Source organism: Ailuropoda melanoleuca, chromosome 11 (genome assembly GCF_002007445.2).
Source record: "Ailuropoda melanoleuca isolate Jingjing chromosome 11, ASM200744v2, whole genome shotgun sequence".
NCBI lineage: Eukaryota > Metazoa > Chordata > Mammalia > Carnivora > Ursidae > Ailuropoda > Ailuropoda melanoleuca.
This window is the reverse complement of record NC_048228.1, coordinates 51102266-51123324: the sequence shown is the minus strand read 5'-3', so window position 1 is coordinate 51123324 and position 21059 is coordinate 51102266. Positions and strand designations below refer to the sequence as shown.

The 21059-nt window shown below is 37.9% G+C and overlaps 1 protein-coding gene across 1 annotated transcript in view; it reads right to left on the bottom strand.

Annotated features, from left to right (window-relative positions):
* Positions 1 to 6290: 6290 nt before the first annotated feature.
* NUP54 (nucleoporin 54) overlaps positions 6291 to 21059 on the bottom strand; it is a 29723-nt gene continuing 14954 nt past the window's right edge. Inside the window, exons 7-12 of the mRNA XM_002924733.4 lie at positions 20341 to 20395; positions 19787 to 19880; positions 13095 to 13202; positions 8931 to 9050; positions 8349 to 8459; positions 6291 to 7142 (exon numbers count right to left, since the gene is read on the bottom strand). Coding sequence (XP_002924779.1) covers positions 7014 to 7142; positions 8349 to 8459; positions 8931 to 9050; positions 13095 to 13202; positions 19787 to 19880; positions 20341 to 20395 — 617 coding nt within the window. The 3' untranslated portion in view covers positions 6291 to 7013. The remainder of the gene's footprint in view (positions 7143 to 8348; positions 8460 to 8930; positions 9051 to 13094; positions 13203 to 19786; positions 19881 to 20340; positions 20396 to 21059) is intronic.

The window sequence follows — 21059 nt, the reverse complement described above, 5'->3', positions numbered from 1 at the left end:
TCCCCACATTTTAAGTATATGGTGTTGTATTTTACCTCCTTTTACTTTATGAATCCCTTGACTAATTTTTACAGAAATAATTTATTTTTACTGCTTTCGTGTTTTTTATTTTTCATACTCTCGCTTACAGCCTTTCTACTCAAAAAGGCCCCTTTAGTATTTCTTGTAGGGCTGGTTTAGTGATTGTGAACTTCTTTGATTTTGTTTGAGAAACTCTATCTCTCCTTCTAGTTTGAATGATAGCCTTGCTGGATAGAGTATTCTTGGCTGCAGATTTTCCCCTTTCAGTACTTTGAATATATCATGCCACTCTCTTCTGGCCTTTAAAATTTCTGCTGAAAAACCTCTGATAGCCTGTCTTCTTTTCTCTTGCTGCTGTTCAGATTTTTTCTTTATTGCTACTTTTTGACATTTTAATAACTGTGTCTTGGTTTAGACCTCCTTTGGTTAAATTTGGGGTTGGGGGAAATCTCTGTGCCTCCTGGATCTGGATATCTGTTCCTTCCCCAAATTAGGAAAGTTTTCAGCTATTATTTCTTCCAAATAAATTTTCTTCCCCCTTATCTCTCTCTTTTTGTGATATCCCTGTAATGTGGATGTTATTACACTTGATGGAGTCACTGGGTTCCCTGAGACTATTCTCAGCTTGCTAATTTCTTTTGTCTTTTTCTCAGCTTAGTTACTTTCCATTACTGTGCCTTCCAGGTCGTTAATTTGTTCCTCTGCTTCATCGAGCCTGCTGTTTATTCCATCACGTGTATTTTAATGTCATTGATTGTGTTCATCTCTGATTGGTTCTTTTTTATGTCTGCGTTAAGGGTCTCACTGATGTCCTCCACTCTTTTCTTCAGTCCGGTGAGTATCTTATGATCATTGCTTTAAATTCTGTACCAGGCATATTATTTATATCCTTTCCACTTTGGTCTGTTGCCGTGGTTTGGTCTTATTCTTTCATCTGGGAAGTGTTTCTCTGTCTCATTTTGTCTGACTTTCTGTATCTGTTTCTATAGGTTAGGTAAGTTAGCTACTTCTTTTGCTCTTAACAATAATAGCCTTGTGAAGGAGAGGTCCTATAGCGCCCTGCAGTGCAGTGTCCCCTGATCCCCAGTGCTTAGTGCTTCAGGGAGTGTCTCCTATGTGTGTCATGTATGCTCTGCTGTTGAGTTCTTGTCTCTTTTTTTCCTTCAGTCCAGCTGTCTGCAGAGTCTCTCTTTGCCTATTGTGGGCAGCAAGGTGTTCAGTGGTCTGCCTGAAAATTGAGACCTGCCCCCCTACCATAGGAACTGAGGTCCTGTAAAACAGGTGGGTCAGGAGAGGTGGTGTTGGCAGGGTTTGCATAAGTCTTCTTGGGGAGGGGCCCATGGAGCCAGAACTCAGGCAAGTCTGCCTGGGAAGGGCGGATCTGCTGAAGCAAGGGGGGGCGGGGCTTGGTGCCAACAAGTTTGGTAAGGAATTCCAGCACCACGCTGCTTTTTGTGGGTGGCCATTGTTTATTCTGGGGCTTTGAGGAGAGAAATGGTGCCTACCAGATCCTTTGTTCCTGGAGGGGTCTCCCTGTGATGTCTGTCTCTGGGCTGCATTCTGAGACGAGGAAATCATTATCCCTCCCATCTGCCCCCAGTATTTTTCAAACTGCTAGTTCTAAGCTGTATTTGCATGGGTTGTTCGTTGTGCTTTCTCTTTATGGTGGAGACTCCACTTCAAATGCTGTCCAGGCTGAGCTGAACCCACTAATTTTTTAAATTCTAGGCTTTAAGTCCTGGTGGTTTTAAAAACTCAAAATAGCGCCTCTCATTTTCAAAGGCAAATATATTATGGAGATTTGTCTTCCCCATTCGTGGACTGACTCCCTGGTGTGAAAGTCTATTTTCTGCCCTTCTCTGCACTCCAGCTCCCTCCCCACTGTGGATGGCCATGGTCTGATTTGCTCCCTGGCCACATCTTCACTCTTCCTACCTTCTTTGATGTGGCCTTTTCCTAGCCTTTAGTTGTGAAGTTTGTTCTGCCAGTCTTCAGGTGGTTTTCTAGGTTATTTACACTGATATGGGTGTTATCTAGTTGTATTCATGGGACTAGGTGGAGCTTAGGGTCCTTCTACTCCCCCATCTTCCCAGCCAACCACAGTCTTCATTTAAAAATCTGCTTCATCTGATAAATGTATTGCTACCATGGCTTTTTGGGGGGAGGGGCCTCCTTTTGCATGGAATATCTTTTTCCTTTCACTTTCAGTCTGTCTTGTCTTTAGGTCTGAAGTATCTGGTAGGCATCATATAGATGGGTCTTGTTTTTTTATCCATTCAGTCACCTTTTGTCTTTTGATTGGAACATTTAGTCTCTTTACATTTAAAGTAATTGTTGATAGGCATGTACTTATTGCCATTTTATTAATTGTTTTCTGGTCGTTTAATGTAGTTTTCTGGGGGTTTTTTGTTGTTGTTTTGTTTTGTTTTCCAAACTCCATTAGATGTGGAACCTGATGCGGGTCTGGATCTCACAACCCTGAGATCATGACCTGAGCTGGAATCAAGAGTTGGATGCTCAAGTGACTGAGCCACCCATCCTTTTTTCTTATCTTGCTTTCTAGTGATTTGATGACATTCTTTACTGTTATGCTTGGATTCCTCATTTTTTGTGTATCACAAGTTTTTGGTTTGTGGTTACCATGATGTTCATATATAACACCCTATGTGTATATATATTTATATAATACCTAGATTATATGTTAGTCTATAATAAGTTGGTGGTCATTTAAATTCAAACACATTCTAAAACCACTACATTTTTACGTGTCCTCTCCATGTTTTATGTATGTCATATTTTACATCTTTTTGTGTGTCCTTTAGTTATTGTAGATATATTGATTTTACTACTTTTGTGTCTTAACCTACATACCAGCTTTATAAGTGATCTCATACTATATGTTTTGCTTTCACCAATGAAATTTTTCTTTGTTTTCTTCTAGCTATGGCCTTTTCTCCTTAAAGAAGTCCCTTTAACATTTCTTGTAAGGCTGGTTTAGTAGTGATGAACTTTTTAAAATTTTTAAAATTTTGCTGGGAAACTGTGTATCTCTCCTTCAATTCTGAATGATAATTTTGCTGCGTAGAATACTCTTGGTTTTAGGTTTTTTCCTTTCAGCACTTTTATTATATTGTGCCATTCTCATCTGGCCTGAAGTTTCTAGTGAACAGTCAGCTCATAGCCTTATGGAGTTTCTCTTGTATGTAACTAGTTGCTTTTCTCTTGCTGCTTTTAAGCTTTTATCTTTAATTTCTGACATTTTAATTTAATTATTATGTGTCTTTGTGTAGACCTTCTTGGGTTCATTTGTTTGGGGCTCTCTGGACCTGGATGCCCGTTTCCTTCCCCAGATTAGGGAAGTTATCTGCTTTTATTTCTTCAAATAAGTTTCCTGCCTCTTTCTCTCTTGGGGTCCCTATAATACAAATGTTAGTACACTTGATGTTGTTGCAGACTTCCCTTAATCTAGCCTCCTTTTTAAAATTATTTTTCTCTTTGCTCTTCAACTCAGTGGTTTCCACTACCTTGTCTTCTAGGTTTGTGATCTATTCTTCTGCGTCATCTAACGTGCTGTTGGTTCCCTCTAGTGTTGGTTTCATTTCAGTTACCGTATTCTTCGGCTCTCACTGGTTGTTACATTTTCTACTTCTTTGTTAGAGTGCTGCGTGTATCCACTCGTCTCAAGTCTGAGCATCTTTATGACCATTACTTTGAACTCTCTTATCAAGTAGATTGCTTGTCTGTCTCATTTCGTTCTTTTTCTGAGGTTTGTCTTTTGCTGTCTCCTCTTTTTGTCTGACTCTGTGTTTCTATGTATTAGGTAGGTCAGCTACATCTCCTAGTCTTAAAAATAGTGGCCTTAAATAGAAGTCATCCTCTGGGGCCCAGGAGCATAGTCCCTTTGGTCACCAGAACCCGCTACTCCAGGCGTGTCACGTGTGGGCTGCATGCGCCCTCCTGTTGTGAATGGGCCATGACTGCTGAGGCTGCACTGGTGGGCAGAGCAGGCCCCCAGCACAGGTGAGTGCGAGACCTGGCTGCCGCGGCTGCAGGTACACTGGTGGGCAGGGCTTGTTCTGTGCATGGCTGGCTGACGGGCATGTCTGTAGCTGCTCTGTGTGTGCTGATGGGGTGGGGTCAGTGCCTGGTGCAGTTGGCTGAGAGGCCAGGCATCAGTGCTGGAGGGCAGGGCTTGGTCCCTCTCCCCACTTTCCTGGGGCAGGATTTGTTTTGAAAGGGCCTGGGGCTAGGAGGAGGCTGTCTACTGGGTTTAGCGTGGTGGGAGCTACTCTGAGACAGATCCACAGGGGAACGGCAGGGCTGGGTGAGCAGTGACAGCAAGGTAGGTGGAGTGTCAGCCGGCTCCTGCCAGCAACTGGCCAGCGAAGCTCAAGGAGGGAGGGCAAGAACAATTACGTGCACTAGCATGCCCTTCATGGAGAGTGTCTACAGATCATACCCCTCCAGCATATACCCTAATAGTAGTGCATCAGTCCTCATGTATAAGCCACACACTGGCAACTGCTGCCCAGTGCTGGTGTTTGAACCCAGCTATGTAGGGCTTTGGCCCTTTAAGAGTGGAGTCTCCGTTTCTGGTTGCTGTCCATGTCTTCTGGTGAGAAGTCCTGCTGATTTTCAAAGCCAATGTTATTGTGGCTCATCTTCCCAGTGCACATCTCCAGGGTTGGGAGTGCCCTATTTGGGATCTGATGCCCTCCTCAGGGAAGACCTCCACACCTGTATATTCCTCCTGCTTGTGGGTCACCACCATGCTAGCTATTTGATTCTCAACTGCATTTTTGCCTCCCCTGCCTTTCTGAGTGTGTGTGTGTGTGTGTGTGTTTATATTTCTAGCTGTGGAAGAGCTGTGCTGTTAGTGTTGAGGTCACTTTCAGAGTTAGTGGCATTATATTAGTTGCATCCTCAGTGTGTCTGTGGGGGGAGGGGAGCCCAGGACCCTCCTATGCCGCCATCTTCCCTGCAGTCAGTGTGCTTCAGTTCTGTTTACCTCTCTTCACGTTCAGAATTTTGAGTGGACTATCCACAAGAACTGTTAGCCAGTTGAAGATTAAACACAGAACTTCTATAAATTGGGCTGGAGAACACAACTTAGTCTTCAAGCCAAAGTGGGTCCTTCCCCTTCCTACCCACCCACACAAGAACTTGACTATCACATACTTGCTCCAGCCACACCTGTACTTTGACCAAGTCCAGTGATCTAAAAGGCCACATGAACAAAGGTGATAGGCCTGGCTTAACACATGCAGTCAGTGGGACTGAAACTTAGGAGGCAGACTGGGTCAGTCTTTTCAAGGCAGATCTTGGGCTCTGCCTAGGAGTATTTATCTTGTGAAATTAGCAGCCTAAGCATATCAGAGCCTGAAAAATGAAAGGCTAGAGAAATGAACATGGTATGCGTGATTAGCAGTCTGGGCACTGGCATGTATGGCTCAGTGAGGAAAACTTCTCATCGGTTCAATCAACAACTCTTCCTAATATGAGGGTGTATAGAAGGACAGAAACTTGGAAGAGAAGAATGAGATTGCCTGTTTTCTGGGCCAAGTAGAAAACACAAGGAAAGAGAAATTCCTCTTCCAGCACTGTTGGAATTGCAACAAATTGAGTAGGAAAGTATGGTGGAAGAGGGTGCAATGTAACAAGTTTGCATGCCATCAGCTTGGCAAAAATGGCTGCAGACTTTATGAGCTGACTTAGAATCATTTTTAAAGTTCCCAGCCTCCTACACAGCTGTTAACCTTGTTTGCAACTGGACAGAAATTCCTTCAGTGGGATCTGACAGGATGACCTCTGGATATATGTCACACTCCTCACCATCCCCATAAACACAGTGGCGAGATTCATGGGCCTGTTTGTCAAAACACCGCTCATAACAACCCAAAGCATCATACAGAAATGCAAAGTTAAAGCATTATAAGAGGGGCCAACATGCAGGCCAGGTGTGAAGTCTGTAATCAGAAATTACCTGATTGTTATAAAAAGTCACTTTCACATGATGTCTACTTTAGATTTTCTAGTGTTTTCAAATACTAATGATATATTAGGGAATTCTTCCATAGCGGATACTTGAAATAAGTTTTATCTGCCATAACCTAGTCAAAATACGTCAACATTGATACATTTTCCTTAGGAGGGAAAGATCAGACTTAAGGAAAGACTGAAATTCTTGAATTGTGATTATGCTTTGTTTTAATACTTGTGAGGACATGGTTACTCTCCCACAGCCAAATAAAGCATCAGACAGAATTATATAAAAGTAATTACAATCAAGAATTTATTTACACTTTCATCTTTTTTAGAAATAAAAAGGCCTAAAAAACAAAAAAAAGTTGCAAAAATGATAAAATGTAATTTTGTTATATCCTAATCAATTGTGTCCTGTAAATTCCAAATAAGTAAAATAATATAAAAATATATTTTCAAATCTTTATAGAATGAAAAGAAAACCACATTAATCATTAAATACTCTTCGATTTCCTTTTTACTCCTCCCACAGATGAATTCACAAATATATAAAAACTGATGTACATTTACATTCTGAAGTACAGAGCTCCAACAGCCAAGTAGTTACACAGTTTATTTTGTTATGTGCAAAGTAGGTATTTCGTATTTACTTGCTATATGGAAAGCAGAGTACAGGCTCAATGGAGAATCATTAAACACTGATTAGTTTTAAGAACAATGCTGTTGTCAAAATGTACAATGGTACATATTTTTGGTAATTATGTACTTCTCTTTTAAAGTAAAGAACAGCTTTCAGGTATAAATCTTCCAAAGGCTATCTCTGAAGAGCTGTGAAGTGGATGTCATTTCAGATTTGATGAAAAATAATTTGTCAGTAACCTCCTCAAAAGCCAGGAGAGGTTTGTTTTCCTTTTTTTCCCTCCACGTGGTCAGTTTCTTTCTTCAGGAAGGTCCGATGTAGCAAGAAGATACATCTCACAAACCCTTACATTACATAGGTTTGTGAACTGTCAACTAAAGACACCACCTCTGATGTGGATGGTTTCATTCAATCCATGTTCTACCAACTTTATATCTTCTAGGTCATCTTTTATGATGCTAATCAAGTGGCTAAGGCCTTCCTGTTGTTGTTTCAAATGCTAGAAGGAATTAAATAGATTATTAATCTATTAAACTGCAAGGTACCCACAGGAATAAGGACTATTTTCACTAGCAATACAGCACCTCATAGCTGCTCTAAACATAGTGCACATGCGTGTTTAAACAGTCCTGCTACATCTTTTGCTAACACATTCCTATGAACTACAATAACATAACCAAATGAACAATATCTTCAACAGAAATTTTACAGAAGATTTTATATTAAAATAGAATGCAAGAAGGTACCTGAATACAGAGGACTGGCAAAATAATGATTCTGTAAGCTGAATTTTCATGTTTTGAAGTATCAAATATGTAATAATGATAATGGTGATAACTACAACTGCTGACATTTTTAAGTATCCAGGTGTTACGGGAGTTTTTAAAAAGAGCCTCAGGGGTATTAAAATAAGTTAACATTCTTTTAAGCACCCTTTCGTGCTACAGATACAAAAATTGAGATGCAGATAACAAACCTGCTCAAGGGCATAAACTAGGTGATGAGATGTGATTCAATCCCAAAACAATACGCTGCTTTTCATTGTTTTAGGGAGGTGTTTACATGATTCCAGATTTTACTGCATAAACTCTTTAATATAGTTCTTTATCTCGATATGCTGAAATCTTTCTCAGCTAATTTTATTGTAGATATTTACAACGGAATATGATCAAGTGTACGTATACCTAAGTTCCCAAGAATCTAGCGGCCAAACGGGTCTTTAGCTGTATAAAATGACAATATCCATTCTAAAGCACATGGTTAGAACTGTCATACAAATCCAATTTTATCATCTAAAATCCTCAGGGCTGTGCCAATGGTCCCACCTAATACGTTCTATAAAATTTACCATTTGGAGATCTTTAGATTATTTTTGGAGATCTTTAGGTTATTTTTCATTAAATCAAACATTATTTATACTAAAGAAAATAAGCTAGAGCAGTACTTTCCAAATTTTTCAAACCAGATGAGCCTAAAAGTGGTTGGAGTGGTTTTGGCCACCCCAACCTCTACCCAGGTCCCCTGAGGGGATCCATAACTGGACATATTCCCAATTTACATGTGGCATACAGGTTGGGAATATAGGACATAGAGCAGTTCTTCTTAGACTTTAATGTACTGACCTTAAATAAAATGTAGATTAAGTAGGTACAGAGTAAGGACTGAGGTTATGCATTTCTAATGAGAAAGGTGCTACTGTACTTACCTGCTTGATTTCTCGTAAGAGATCTGCATCTATGTAGTACCTTTCCTCAGATCTGACTGCTCCAAAATGATTCTGCATCCTGATTTGGGACATCAGTTCATTTAGTCGGCCCTAAAAATAAGACCAAACCAAATTACAACTGCTAACAACAGGGTTTTTTGTTTTGTTTTTTTAAGATTTCTTTATTTGAGAGAGAGAGAGTGCGTGCACATGTGGGGGGATAGGGACAGAAGGAAAGGGAGAGAATCTCAAGTAGACTTCCCACTGAGCATGGAGCCTGCCACAGGGCTCAATCTCACGACCTGAGCTGAAAATTTAAAGTTGGACACTTTACTGACTGAGCCACCCAAGCGCCCAGAGAGAATCTTCTTTTTTTTTAAAGGATGGGTATTACTCTAATAAAGTCTAATTCTCCCTCTGTCCAGTATATGAAACATTAATAAGCCAAAAACAACATTAAGAGTCTACTTTAGAAAGGAAGTTTTGATTAAAGAGAGCAAAGTATTTAATAAAAACCAGTATTCAAAACTCTTCTTTTTGAAGACTAGCAAATTCTAGCTTTATGGTCTTAAAAATGCCTACCTTAAACTGGGTAGGTGCATTCAGCTCACACTGAATCGTATCTAGCTGAACTCGCAACTGCTCTTCATCGGCTTGGATGGCGTACCCGCTCTTCCTCTGAATTTCCTGTTTGATTAGGACCTATATAAAGAAAACCCACCAATACCAATAGAATCATGACTCTTTTTTTTAGTTATGCAAGTAATTTTATTACAGTCAGTTGTTGAAAGAAACCAGCTGAATAATACACTAACAATATAGTAGGAATTTTAACAGTTCAAGATTTGAATTAGGTTTGCCCATTTTTATTTGGCAGTCTACGTTAGTAATATTGATATATGCCTCTAATTTGTTTTTAATGCCTGCATAATTTTTCATGCATTAGTAACCAATAATTTATTCAGTTATTCCTCTTATTGAGGGGTACACATTTTGTTCGTAGTTTTGATATTATAAAAACAATACTGTAATAAACATTTATATATATAGATTCACTGATATAGTGAATTCCCCCCCCAAGAATGAAACTGCTGGGCTTGAAAGCATGTTTTCAGTCTAACAGAAGCTGCTAAATTGTTTCACAATTAACTTATAATCATAAGCCACAAGAGAATACTCTTTCCCCCACATTCCAATCAGCAATAAGTTGTTTAAATTTTCCCCAAACTGATGAGTATAAATGGAGCCCGTATTTTTTTAATCTGCACTTCCCTAAAAGTTAAAGGAGCATATTTTAATAGTGAAGAACTACTTTCCATTTGTTCTTCTGTGAATTGCCATTACACATTCTTTACCCATATTTCAGTTGTTTTTTTTCGTCAAAATTAAAGGATCTCTTTGTATAATATGAATAATCACTGCTGTTTGCAAATGCAGTTTTCTTTTTCTGATATGTCACATGACTATTGACAAATGGCTGCTGGTATCTTTTGCTACACAAAATTTTCTAATTATGTAGCCAACTTTGTTTTATAGTTCCTGGCTTTCTGGCCAAAAATCTCTCTAATCCCTAGGGCTGTGCATGTAGCTTCATACATTTCTTAGAGTTAAATCTCTTTAATCCACCTATTTTTGTCTATGGTAAAATACAGCAGTCCATTTCCCCCCCAAACAGCCAGTTACTCTGGCATTACTTATTAAATAAACCAACTGAACTGAGATACCACCACTTGTCATAATAAATGTTAAGATATACTAGCACCTATTTATTGTCCAATTCTATGCCAGTCCTACATTGATTTGTTACAGAACCTTTACAATAGATTCTAAAATCTGATGAGTTCCTTCACTATTTTGTTCCCGCAAAAGCTATTCTCAAAGCGCTTATCCTCCTTCATGAACTGAAAGTTTTAATCAAGTCTTTAAAAGTTGTATTTTTTATAAAATGAATAAATCTCATCTAAGAATATGGTTTATATGTCTATTTGTAAAGACTTTATTTCCCATTTTTTACTTCCCTCATAAATTTATTCCTACGTATTTAACAATTTTTTTCAACATAGTAAATGGAAGATTTTCCTGTTTCCACTAATAGTATAAAGAAATGCTGGTTTTTGTACATTTATCTTGTATCTAGCCATCTTCCATATTCTATGTTTTTTTTCCTTGAGTTTTCTAGATACACAATCATGTCATTAGCAAAAAGAAAATCTTTTCCAGTGTTTGTTACTTATTACCTATTCGTTATATTTATGAAAACCTCCAAGATAACACTGAATAATAATATTGGGTGTTACTTTCTGAAATGTGATTTTAGTGCTTTGCTTCTTTGAATTGTGGTAATAGTCTTTATCATATTTTCTTTAATGTGTTGATCATGATAAATTATATACTGATAGATTTCCTTATAAAAAACCAACCCTGCATTCCTGAAATAAACCTCACTTAGTCACAGTATATTCCTATAGGATTTGATAAATAGTTTGAATCTTTCTGCTTCTATTGCATTTAAAACTACTGCAGTTCTGGTTTTGGTCAGATTTATTGAGGTATAATCCATAGTAACAAAATTCATCCATTTTAGGTGTACAGTTACTATGAATTGTGATAAAGTCATGTTACCATCACCACAATCAAGATACAGAACGTTTCCATTTACTCCTTGTAGTCACTCCTCTCCCCTTACTACCCCCGCCCCTAGCGACTATGGATCTGTTATTTGTCTCTAAGTTTTGCTTTTTGCATAACATCATAAAAATAGACCCATGTCATACGTAGCCTTTAAATCTGGCTGCTTTCACTTAGCATAATTTGTATCTCTAGTCATTAGAAGTATCTGTTAATAGATTTTTATTTTGGGGTACCAAAAACAGAGATGTAAAATAGTGCAGCTGCTCTGGAAAACAGTTTTTAGCAGTTCTTCAAAAAGTTAAACAGAGTCACCATGTGATCAAGCAATTCCAATCCTAGGTTTATGTACCCAAGAAAAATGAAAGCACACACCTACACAACCATCTCTACACAAATGTTAATAGCAATATTCATAATAACCAAACAGGGCAAACAACCAAAATGTTTATCATTTTTGATGAACAGATTAAAAATGTGGTATATTCATATAATGGAATATTATTCGGCAATAAAAAGGTATTATTACATGCTACAACACAGATGTACCTTGAAAACACTATGCTACGTGAAAGAAGCCAGTCACAAAAGACCACATCTCATGATTCCATTTATATGAAGTGTCCAGAATAGGCAAATCCATAGAGACAGAAAGTGGTTGTCTAGGGCTTGGGGGGTTTGGGATGAACTGGGGAGTGACCACTAATAGGGATGGAGTTTCTTTTTAGGGCAATGAAAATGTTCAAAAATTGATTGTGGCAATATTGCACAGACTAATTATACTAAAAACCACTGAATTGTATACTTTAAATGGGTGTATTGTATGGCTAGTGAATTTTATCTCAAAGTGATTTTTAAAAATGGGGAGATGGTCTATGTATTTTTCCTTTTGTCTACAATAACAACTTTGGAATTAGCTCTTTAGTGATTAGACAAAGTTCAGCAAGTAAACTATCTGGCCTTGGTATTTTTTTATGGTTGATAAGTTTCTGAATTGTTTCTATAGTATTTGTCTATTTAAGATTTTTGTGTCTCTGCAGATAATTTTTTAGCAAAATTGAAATCAGCAAAATTATACTATTTTCTCTAGCTCCCAAATTTGTTGTCCTGAATTGCATGCAGTATTTTCTCATTCTGTTTTGTGTTCTCTATAGTAATGTTTCCTTTCTCACTACTAATTTTTCTTTTCCTTCTTCATACAAGATATTTAGCTATTTTAAAAGATCTTTTCAAAGAAACAGCTTTCCAATTTATTTTCTGTACTATAATTAATTTTCTTGTGTCACTCATTTCCTATCTTTATTTCTCTCTTACTGGCTTCTCTTGATAGTCTTTCTAACTTCGTGAGTACTAGGTTCCTTATTTTTTACATTTGTATTTTAAAAAAGAAGGCTTATGGGGCGCCTGGGTGGCACAGCGGTTAAGCGTCTGCCTTCGGCTCAGGGCGTGATCCTGGTGTTATGGGATCGACCCACATCAGGCTCTTCTGCTATGAGCCTGCTTCTTCCTCTCCCACTCCCCCTGCTTGTGTTCCCTCTTTCACTGGCTGTCTCTACCTCTGTCGAATAAATAAATAAAAATCTTTAAAAAAAAAAAAAAGGCGGCTTAAAGGCTATAAATTTTACTCGGCCTCCAGCTCTTGCTGTATTCCATTGGTTCTGATAGGTAATGTTTCTGTCTTCATAACAGTATTTATAATTTCAATTTTTGTTGCTATTCATGCTTTTATTCTCTTTTGTTACTTTTGAAGTTCTATTGTTTTTCATCCTGCTGTTTTCATTAATTATTATACTCCCTTTTCTAGCACTGAAAATCAAGTATTTTTTTTCCTACTACTTCTGATACATGATACAGGCTTTCTTTGCACCAAGATGATTTATTTCTTTACTGCTTCTACCCTCTCAGTCAAGATGTGAATTTTAGAATATATTTACTTTCTTCACCCACTCCTGTGAGACCTCTCGTCCATCTTCTAAGTTTTACTGAGAAAGTTTGGTACTTTAAGTTTCAGATTACTTCCTTTCAGTGTGTTTTTCTCTAGTCCAAAAAAATCTCTATTAAGCACTGTCACACATACAGTCTTTTAAAAATGTTCAAAAAAATTTTCCAAATTACTACCTGTAAAGTTCTATGGGAAAGGTCCATGAGTTTCCTCTTGTATTGTGCAATTTTGGCCATAGTTGTAGTTTGATTCTTCTGTAATTCACTAATATCTTCAGATATGATCTGTTTTTTAAAAGAAAGTTTTGAAGGTTAAGTGTAGACATCACAAATATTTATCAGATTTATCTATATGCAAAGTCTGAGTCTAAAATGAGATAGATTCATCTCTCAAAACATAAATTCTTTAAATCTGCTTTATATTTCTTCCCCTTTAAGCATCTAAAAATAAAGTAACATTCAAAGGTTTCTTAAGAGCTCTAGGAAATTTAGTGATGAGACAAAGTGTACAGAAAAATAAAATTCCTTATTTCTGAAGTATATGAGTAATATTAACAACCAGCCCATGAGTGGAAAAATAGCTATAAAGTGACATCCAAGAGTGGCCTTAATAGATGATTAAATCTACCTCTGGAAAGTATAGTATAGTCCAGTATTAACTGTTGCAGAATACTTGAGAGGGAGTGATCAGAGTGGAGGGGAAAAGGAAGGATATTAATTATACAACCAAATACATTTTTATGCCTCTGCATCTTGGATTTGCTCTTTGCCTGGCCTGAAATCATACTGTTCTGCCTTATGCAGTCCTAACCTTACAGATGAGATTTAAATCTGATTTCATTAAAGCTACCCAACCTGAATTAATCCCATAGTTGTTCCTATCATAATTAATCATTCTGTGGCATTGGCTTATATTAAGAGGTTATAAGAAAGAGGGTAAGAAGATTATGGAAGACATATTTTAGTATGTCCACCTGGACATGTCACCTTTTAAGGAAACTTTCCAGTGACAGACAGGTCATGCTGAAGAAACAAAAGTAGGTAGCCATATTTTACACTATGTAATCTAGGCACTTCTCCCACCCTGTTTTGAAAAGCTGGCACGCTTCCAGACACAAAAGCATATAGTGGTCTAGAAACCAGCAATAACTAAGGGGGAAAAAAAAAAGAGATATTACCATTCAGTATTTATTCACAAACACTAAAACAATCTAGGAATTAACCCAAGAAAGAATGTACAAGGTTTTTAAATAAAGTATTTAAAACTGTTTCAAAGGACAGTACCTCAATGAATAAAGACCTTGATGAGTAAAGAAACCTAACATGTTCATGATGGACTATTAAGATTCAATTCTCTACAAATATGTTTAATGCAATTCCAACTAAAATTCCAGTATTTTGACAAACTGATTCTAAGACAGTTATAGAACAGTAAAGATCCATAAAGATGCAACTCTGAAACAAAGAAAAAATCAGAGATTCACTCTACCACACACTGAAATAAGAGAAAAAAAGCCACAGAGAAAAAAAAAAAAAAAAAAAAGTGAAACTGATTAAAGATATATATTTATATTTACATATGGAGACCAGACTGTACAAATGCTTTGATAAATCATTGGGGGAAAATAACATTGGATGTTATTTATGGGTGACACCAGAAAATCTGACCCACCAGAGAAAAATAAAGGTGGGTTCTTACCACTTATTGTGCAAACTTGAACTCCATGAGGATAGAAGACCCAAATATGGGAGGTTAAACTCTAAAATATTAGGGGGGAAAAAATGTAGGAGACCCTTAGACCTTGGGGTAAAGAATGATTTCTTGAGAAAATTCTCAAGAAGAAAACAGGGCAAGATACTAGTGGCTATTACTAAAGTTTTCTGTTCACCTAAGGACACTCTGCAGAGCTGGCAGAGAGATGAGAAAGTCGGAGATACTGAACAATATAATCAGATTAGAGATTAAAATCCAGAGTAATGGTGAACTTCTGAAATTCAGTAAAGAAAAGTCAAGTGCAACAGAAAAACTAGCCAAAGATAGGAACAATTCTGATTTTGGACACGATGGACTTAAGTATATGCCACTCTCTCTCTCCTTTTGAATATAGCCATAAAACTTGAAAAGAATGCACAGGCAACTATTTGAGGACTCTGAAAAATAAATAGTGGCAAGAGGATTGGGGAAGAAGACCTGAATTTGAAATACCACTGAACTAGTGGTGAGTTACCACTGTCCCCCACCTCTGACATACCCCACTCTGGTTTCAACAAAGCCCAAAACTGAGGAGCAAGCATCATGCTGACAGCTCCAAGAAAAGCCTGTGTGAGCACTGATGTAGGAGATACACTGTAATATCCAGAGGAGGTCTCCTCAACTCCAGTACCGTAACAGTCCTTCCTCATCCATGAGGGATGTTTTACAGCCCCCAATGGGTACCTGAACCTATGGATAGTACCAAGCCCTGTGTTTACTATGTGTTTTCCTATACATACAGACACATATGATAAAGCCTCATTTTTAAGTTAGGTGCATTAAGAAATTAACAATAAAATAGACCAAGTATACTGTAATAAAAATTACATGAATGTGGTCTCTTAAAGTATCTTACTGTACTCACCACTGTTCTTAAGACGATGAAAGATGATAAAATGCCTACCCGATAAGATGAAGCAGAATGAATGACACAGACATTGTGATACAGCGTTAGGCTAGTACTGTCCTTCTGATGATTCATCAGAGGATCATTTTCCAGAGAGTGGTTGACCGCCAGTAACTGAAACCACGGAAAGTGAAGCCGTGGATAAGGGGGGACTGCTGTATTAATTTGGGCCAGATAATTGTTGCAGAGGCACCGTTCTGTACACACAAGGATGTTTATCAGCATCCTTGCCTCTACTCAATAGATAGCACTCCCCCGTTCTACCAACCAATCAAGTCCCTAGACATTGCCAAATGTGCCCTGGGGACAAAACACCACCCCCACGCCCACTGAGAAATGCCCTACGGCAATCAAAAATAAATGGTTGAAATGACAGTAAATTAAAAACAGAATGCTAAAAAGTGTCCAAAAAACCCAAAAGGCGGCAGAAAAGAGGAAACAACAGATCTTCAAAATACAAGAAGCAAAAACTGACAGAACTGAAAGGAGAAAAAGACAAATCCACAGCTGTAGCTGGAGACTCCCAATTCTCCTCTCAAAATAGAACTAGTAAACAGAAAAATCAACAAGAATAAAGAACAATCTACCAACCAGATCTCACTGACACTAATAGAAAACTCCACCCAAGAACAGCATCATCCACATTCTTTTCAAAGGCATGTGGGTTAGAACCTAAAAGAATTGAAATCATACAAAATTCTCTGACCATAACAGAATTAGACTAGAAATCAACAAGAGAGTAAAAGGAAAATCTCCAAACAAGTGGAAATGAAACATACTTCTAAATTATCTATTAGTCAAAAAAATCCAACAGATAGAACTCTCAAGTGAAATTAGAAAATATTCTGAATATAAGATGAAAATTTGACATTATCAAAATTTGTGGGATTTAGTTAAAGCAGTGCTTAGAAGGAAATTATTAGCATTAAATGCTATATTAGGAAAAAAAAAGTCTTAATAACCTAAGCTGCTACCTAAATTTAGGAACCGAAATAAGAGAAAAATAAACCCAAAGCAAGCAGAATAAAGAAAATGGTTAAAAACAGAAATGAAATTATAAACAAAGTACTAGAGAAAAATCGAGACCAAAAACTTGGTTCTTTGACAAGATCAACAAAACTGACAAACCTCTACTAAGGCTGACAAAAATGGAGGTGATAGCTCCTTTGGTCTTAGTTTGAAGAACAACTTTGGTCATACCCAATTTATAGTACTGTGGCAACTCATTTTAAAAATGATGCTGATAAATCGCACGAGTCCAGCCCAAGATAATGAAGGCTCTGCAAATCACGTTACCTGAAAAACCATGCTGAAGTTTACAGCGAAGAGAAAAAAAACGAAGAAAAGATTACGATGTTCAAGTATCTGTAGTGCTATCATAGGAAGCACAGTGATCACCTACAAATCAATGCCAGAGAAAATGGGCATAAATTATACCAAGGCAGATAGTAATTTATGTCAATTAGAGTTAGCTGAAAATGAAATAGGTTGCTTCATAAAGCAGTGAGCTTTTCACTATTCAGTCTGAATGAATATGTTATCAGGAATTCCACATATGAGAATTTGGAGGAACCTTTAAGAACCTTAAGTATTTGATTACAAAGTATACTTAATAAGATATTAGGGAGATTTAAGCATTCAGTAATTAAAGTGTGCTTCATTAATCTATAATTATACTGTGCCAACAAAAAGAATCACAACTGTAGCCTTCATTTTCGTAAGGCCTCATAAATAAAGTGTTGAATTAAGAAAATACATGCGAGAGGCTGCTGGGAAGATGGCAGGGTAGGAGGACCCTAGGCTCACCTCTTGACACATGGCTGCCTACAAAACACCCACATCGGCATAAATAACCCAGAAAGCAACCCGAAAACTGGCAGAACAGACTCCATAGCCTGACGTAGACAAAAGGCCACAGCAAAGCAGATCCACTCCCTCCGACTGCTCTTGGCAAGATCCTATCAAAGCAGCGCCAAAAGCCTGGCCGTGTGCGCGGAGCCCAGAGAAGGGTCAGCATCACTCAAAAGAGAGTCCTGCTCCAGGGAGAAGGGAACATAACCACACACCAGTCTGTGACCCCAGCAGTGGGCTGGGGGCAGGCCCCTAGTCTGACGGCAGGCCCCACTCACCAACAAAAGCTTTTCAGGGGACAACACATGGAAAGTGCCCTGCAGTTTAGTGCTACTGCATCTCTGGCAAACACCCAGTCTGACTCAACTCAAGACCAAGGCAGCCCCAGATGGGCCCACTAACAACACAGAGACCAGACTCTGCCCACAACAGGCAGAGAGCCATTGCAGACTGGACTGAAAGCAAACACAGCTCCATCACAATGGCAGGACACCCCTGAAAAAAGCATTATTTTCTGGTGAAAAGGAGACATTGCACTGCAGGACCTCTTCATAAAGCTACTACTTTCAAGTGCGGGAGACGTAGCTGACTTTCCTACCACATAGAAACAGACACAATAATAGAAAAAATGAGGAGACAGAGGAATATGTCCCCAATGAAAGAGTGGAACAAAATCAGAGCAAGAGACCTAAACAAAATGGAGATAAGTAATATGTCTGATAGCGAATTTAAAGTAATGCTCATAAAGATACTCGCTAGAATTGAGAAAGGAATGGAGGACCTCCATGAGACCCTCCACCAAGGGACAGGAGATGTAAAAAAGAACCTATTAGAGATATTGGACTCACTAAATGGAAATAGACCACCTGGAATAAATAGCAAACGAGGAAGGAGAAGAACGGATCAGCCACCTGGAGGACAGAGTAATGGAAAGTAATCAAGCTCAGCAGATGAAGGGGGGAAAAATACCCAAAACAAGAAAAGCCCCAGGGAACTCAGTGACAGTATCAAGCATACAGTCACATGGTAGGGATCCCAGAGGGAGAAGAGTGAGAAAAGGGGGCAGATTTGTCTGAAGAAATAATAGCTGAAAACTTCCTGAATCTGGGGAAGGAAAGAGAAATCCAGATCCAGGAGGCACAGAGAGCCCCCAACACCACCAACCCAAAGAGGTCTGCACCCAGACACAAAGTAAATAAGATGGCCAAAAGCAGTGATAGAGAATTTTAAAAGCTGCCAGAGAAAGGAAAGCAGTTACATACAAGGGAAATCCCATACAGCCATCAATGGGTTTTTCAGCAGAAACTCTGTAGGCCAGAAGAGAGCGTCATGATAAATTCCAAGAGCTAAAAGGAAAAAATCTACAGCTAAGAATATTCTATCCAGCAAGGCTTTCATTCAGAATAGGAGGAGAGAGAGAGTTTCCCAGAAAAACAAGTTAAAAGCAAAACCAGCCACATCCCCATGATACATGATACCATCGGCCTGGGGTTCCCAAATTTACAGGCCAGCTGCCTCCTGCCTGAGTGAGCATGCACGGCCTGCCACCTGCTCAATACCAAGTCAACACACCTTCAGCTCAGATCGACAAGGACTCAAACTGACACTCTTCCCCTCAAATTCCAGCCCTTGTGCTCGTTTGTGCACAAAAGTGGGCATAATTATAAAAGCAGAATGAAACAATATAAATAGTGACACTAATTCTGTGGAATATATAATGGATAAAAGGACTGTGCTAGTCTGAGAACATCTCCAACAAGCACATCGAAGGACAATACATACAGCATGATTCTGGTCAGTAAAAGAAACCAACCCAGGAAAAATAAGATGAAAACAGAAAGGGAGACAAACCGTAACAGACTTCTTATGTAGTCGTCTTGTTATAGGAAACAAACCGAGTGTTGCTGGAGGGGCAGTGGGGGCGGGGATGGGGTAACTCAGTGACGAGCATTAAGGAGGGCACTTGATGGAATGAGCACTGGGTGTTATATGCAACTGGTAAATCACTGAACTCTACCTCTGAAACTAATAATACACTATATGTTAATTAACTGAATTTAAGAAAGGAACCCCCCCCAAAATAATAATAATATGCATTCCCTGGCTGGAAATGGAAATAAAAGCCTAATAGCAATGCTAAGCCAACAATTCTAAATTCTTTGTTAAAATATACCAAATCAGATTTACATGATTTTGGAGGCTCTGTATTAAGTAGTTGCACAAAACTGTAGTTGTTTATTTGCGGCATACACTATATTGTTTCCCTCTAAGACACAACAGTAATGCCACATGGTAAAAAGAAGTGTCTGTAATTTCTTTTACTATTCCCAGAGGCAGAGAATGAAGCTAAATGCTTACATCTAATCTGGTCTGATGCTGCTTAGTCATCTGATCTTGAACCTTCAGTCTTCGAAGAAGTTCTTTAAAACCCACCATGGGTACAGGAATTAACCTGAAGAAATCCAAGTGGTCAATTATCAGACCTTAAGCCTTTTACTATTATTACAAAGTACAAGAAATTAGGGTTTTCTTAATAACGTTCATGTAATTTCACAATAAATTTCTAGGGTTCAAAGGCAGATCAATGACTATGAAATCAACAATGTTAAATCACAGATTTTATTCAAACTTCTTATTTTACAAACGAGGAAATAAAGTTCAGTCAAAAACCGTATTTTTAAAGGCAAGTATAATTAGGGAAGTGATACTCAGATTTCAAGGTTTTTGCCATACTAGCATGGCCTTATCAGTCAACTTTTTTTTTTTAAAGTAGGCTCCCATGCCCAACGTGGGGCTTGAACTTGTGACCCTGAGATCAAGAGTTCCATGCTCTACGGACTGAACCAGCCAGGGGTCAACATTCTTTAGCAAATATTAGTTCTTATATGAAAATAAGATGAAGGTACACTTACTTCTCAGAATCAGGGTTATCCACCTTGGCTTGTTCCCAGATAATAGGATCAACACCTACCAAAAGAAAGAAATATTTTTTTCTGAAAAATCTGTTCCCCATTTTTATATCTGTATGGGAAAGGCATTCATAAAGATTTAAAAAAAAAAATCCAGCAGCTGTAATGAAAAATGACTGTTCAATATGACCACTACAAAAATGAAAGTTTTTGTAGGATAAAGCTTAAAAAAAATTACAGACTGAAAGAAAACACCTACAACCTATAGGATAATAAATTAACCTCCAGAATATAGAAACAGTTCCTATAAATCAGAAAGAAGACAAAAACACCTAATAGAAAATAGGTAAAGGACATGAAATGTTAATTCATAAAAGATACAAACATGGCTAATAAACATATAAAAAGATGCTCAACTGACTAGAAATCAGGGAAATGCTAATGAAAGCATGTGATTTTTTGCAATCAGAATGGCAAAATTAAAGAATGATAATCTCATTGCTGGCAAAAATAGATCAAAATGAGAAATTAAAAAAGGAAAATATGAGAAAAAGAACACATTCCTGTTACAATATGTACAACTTTCGAGAGCAATTTGGCAGTATCCAACAATACATAAAATATACATAATCTTGACTCAAAAATTTCATTACCAGAGATCTATTCTAAAATACATATCCACATGTTCTAAGACATATTTACAAGGATGTTTAATTGTGCAT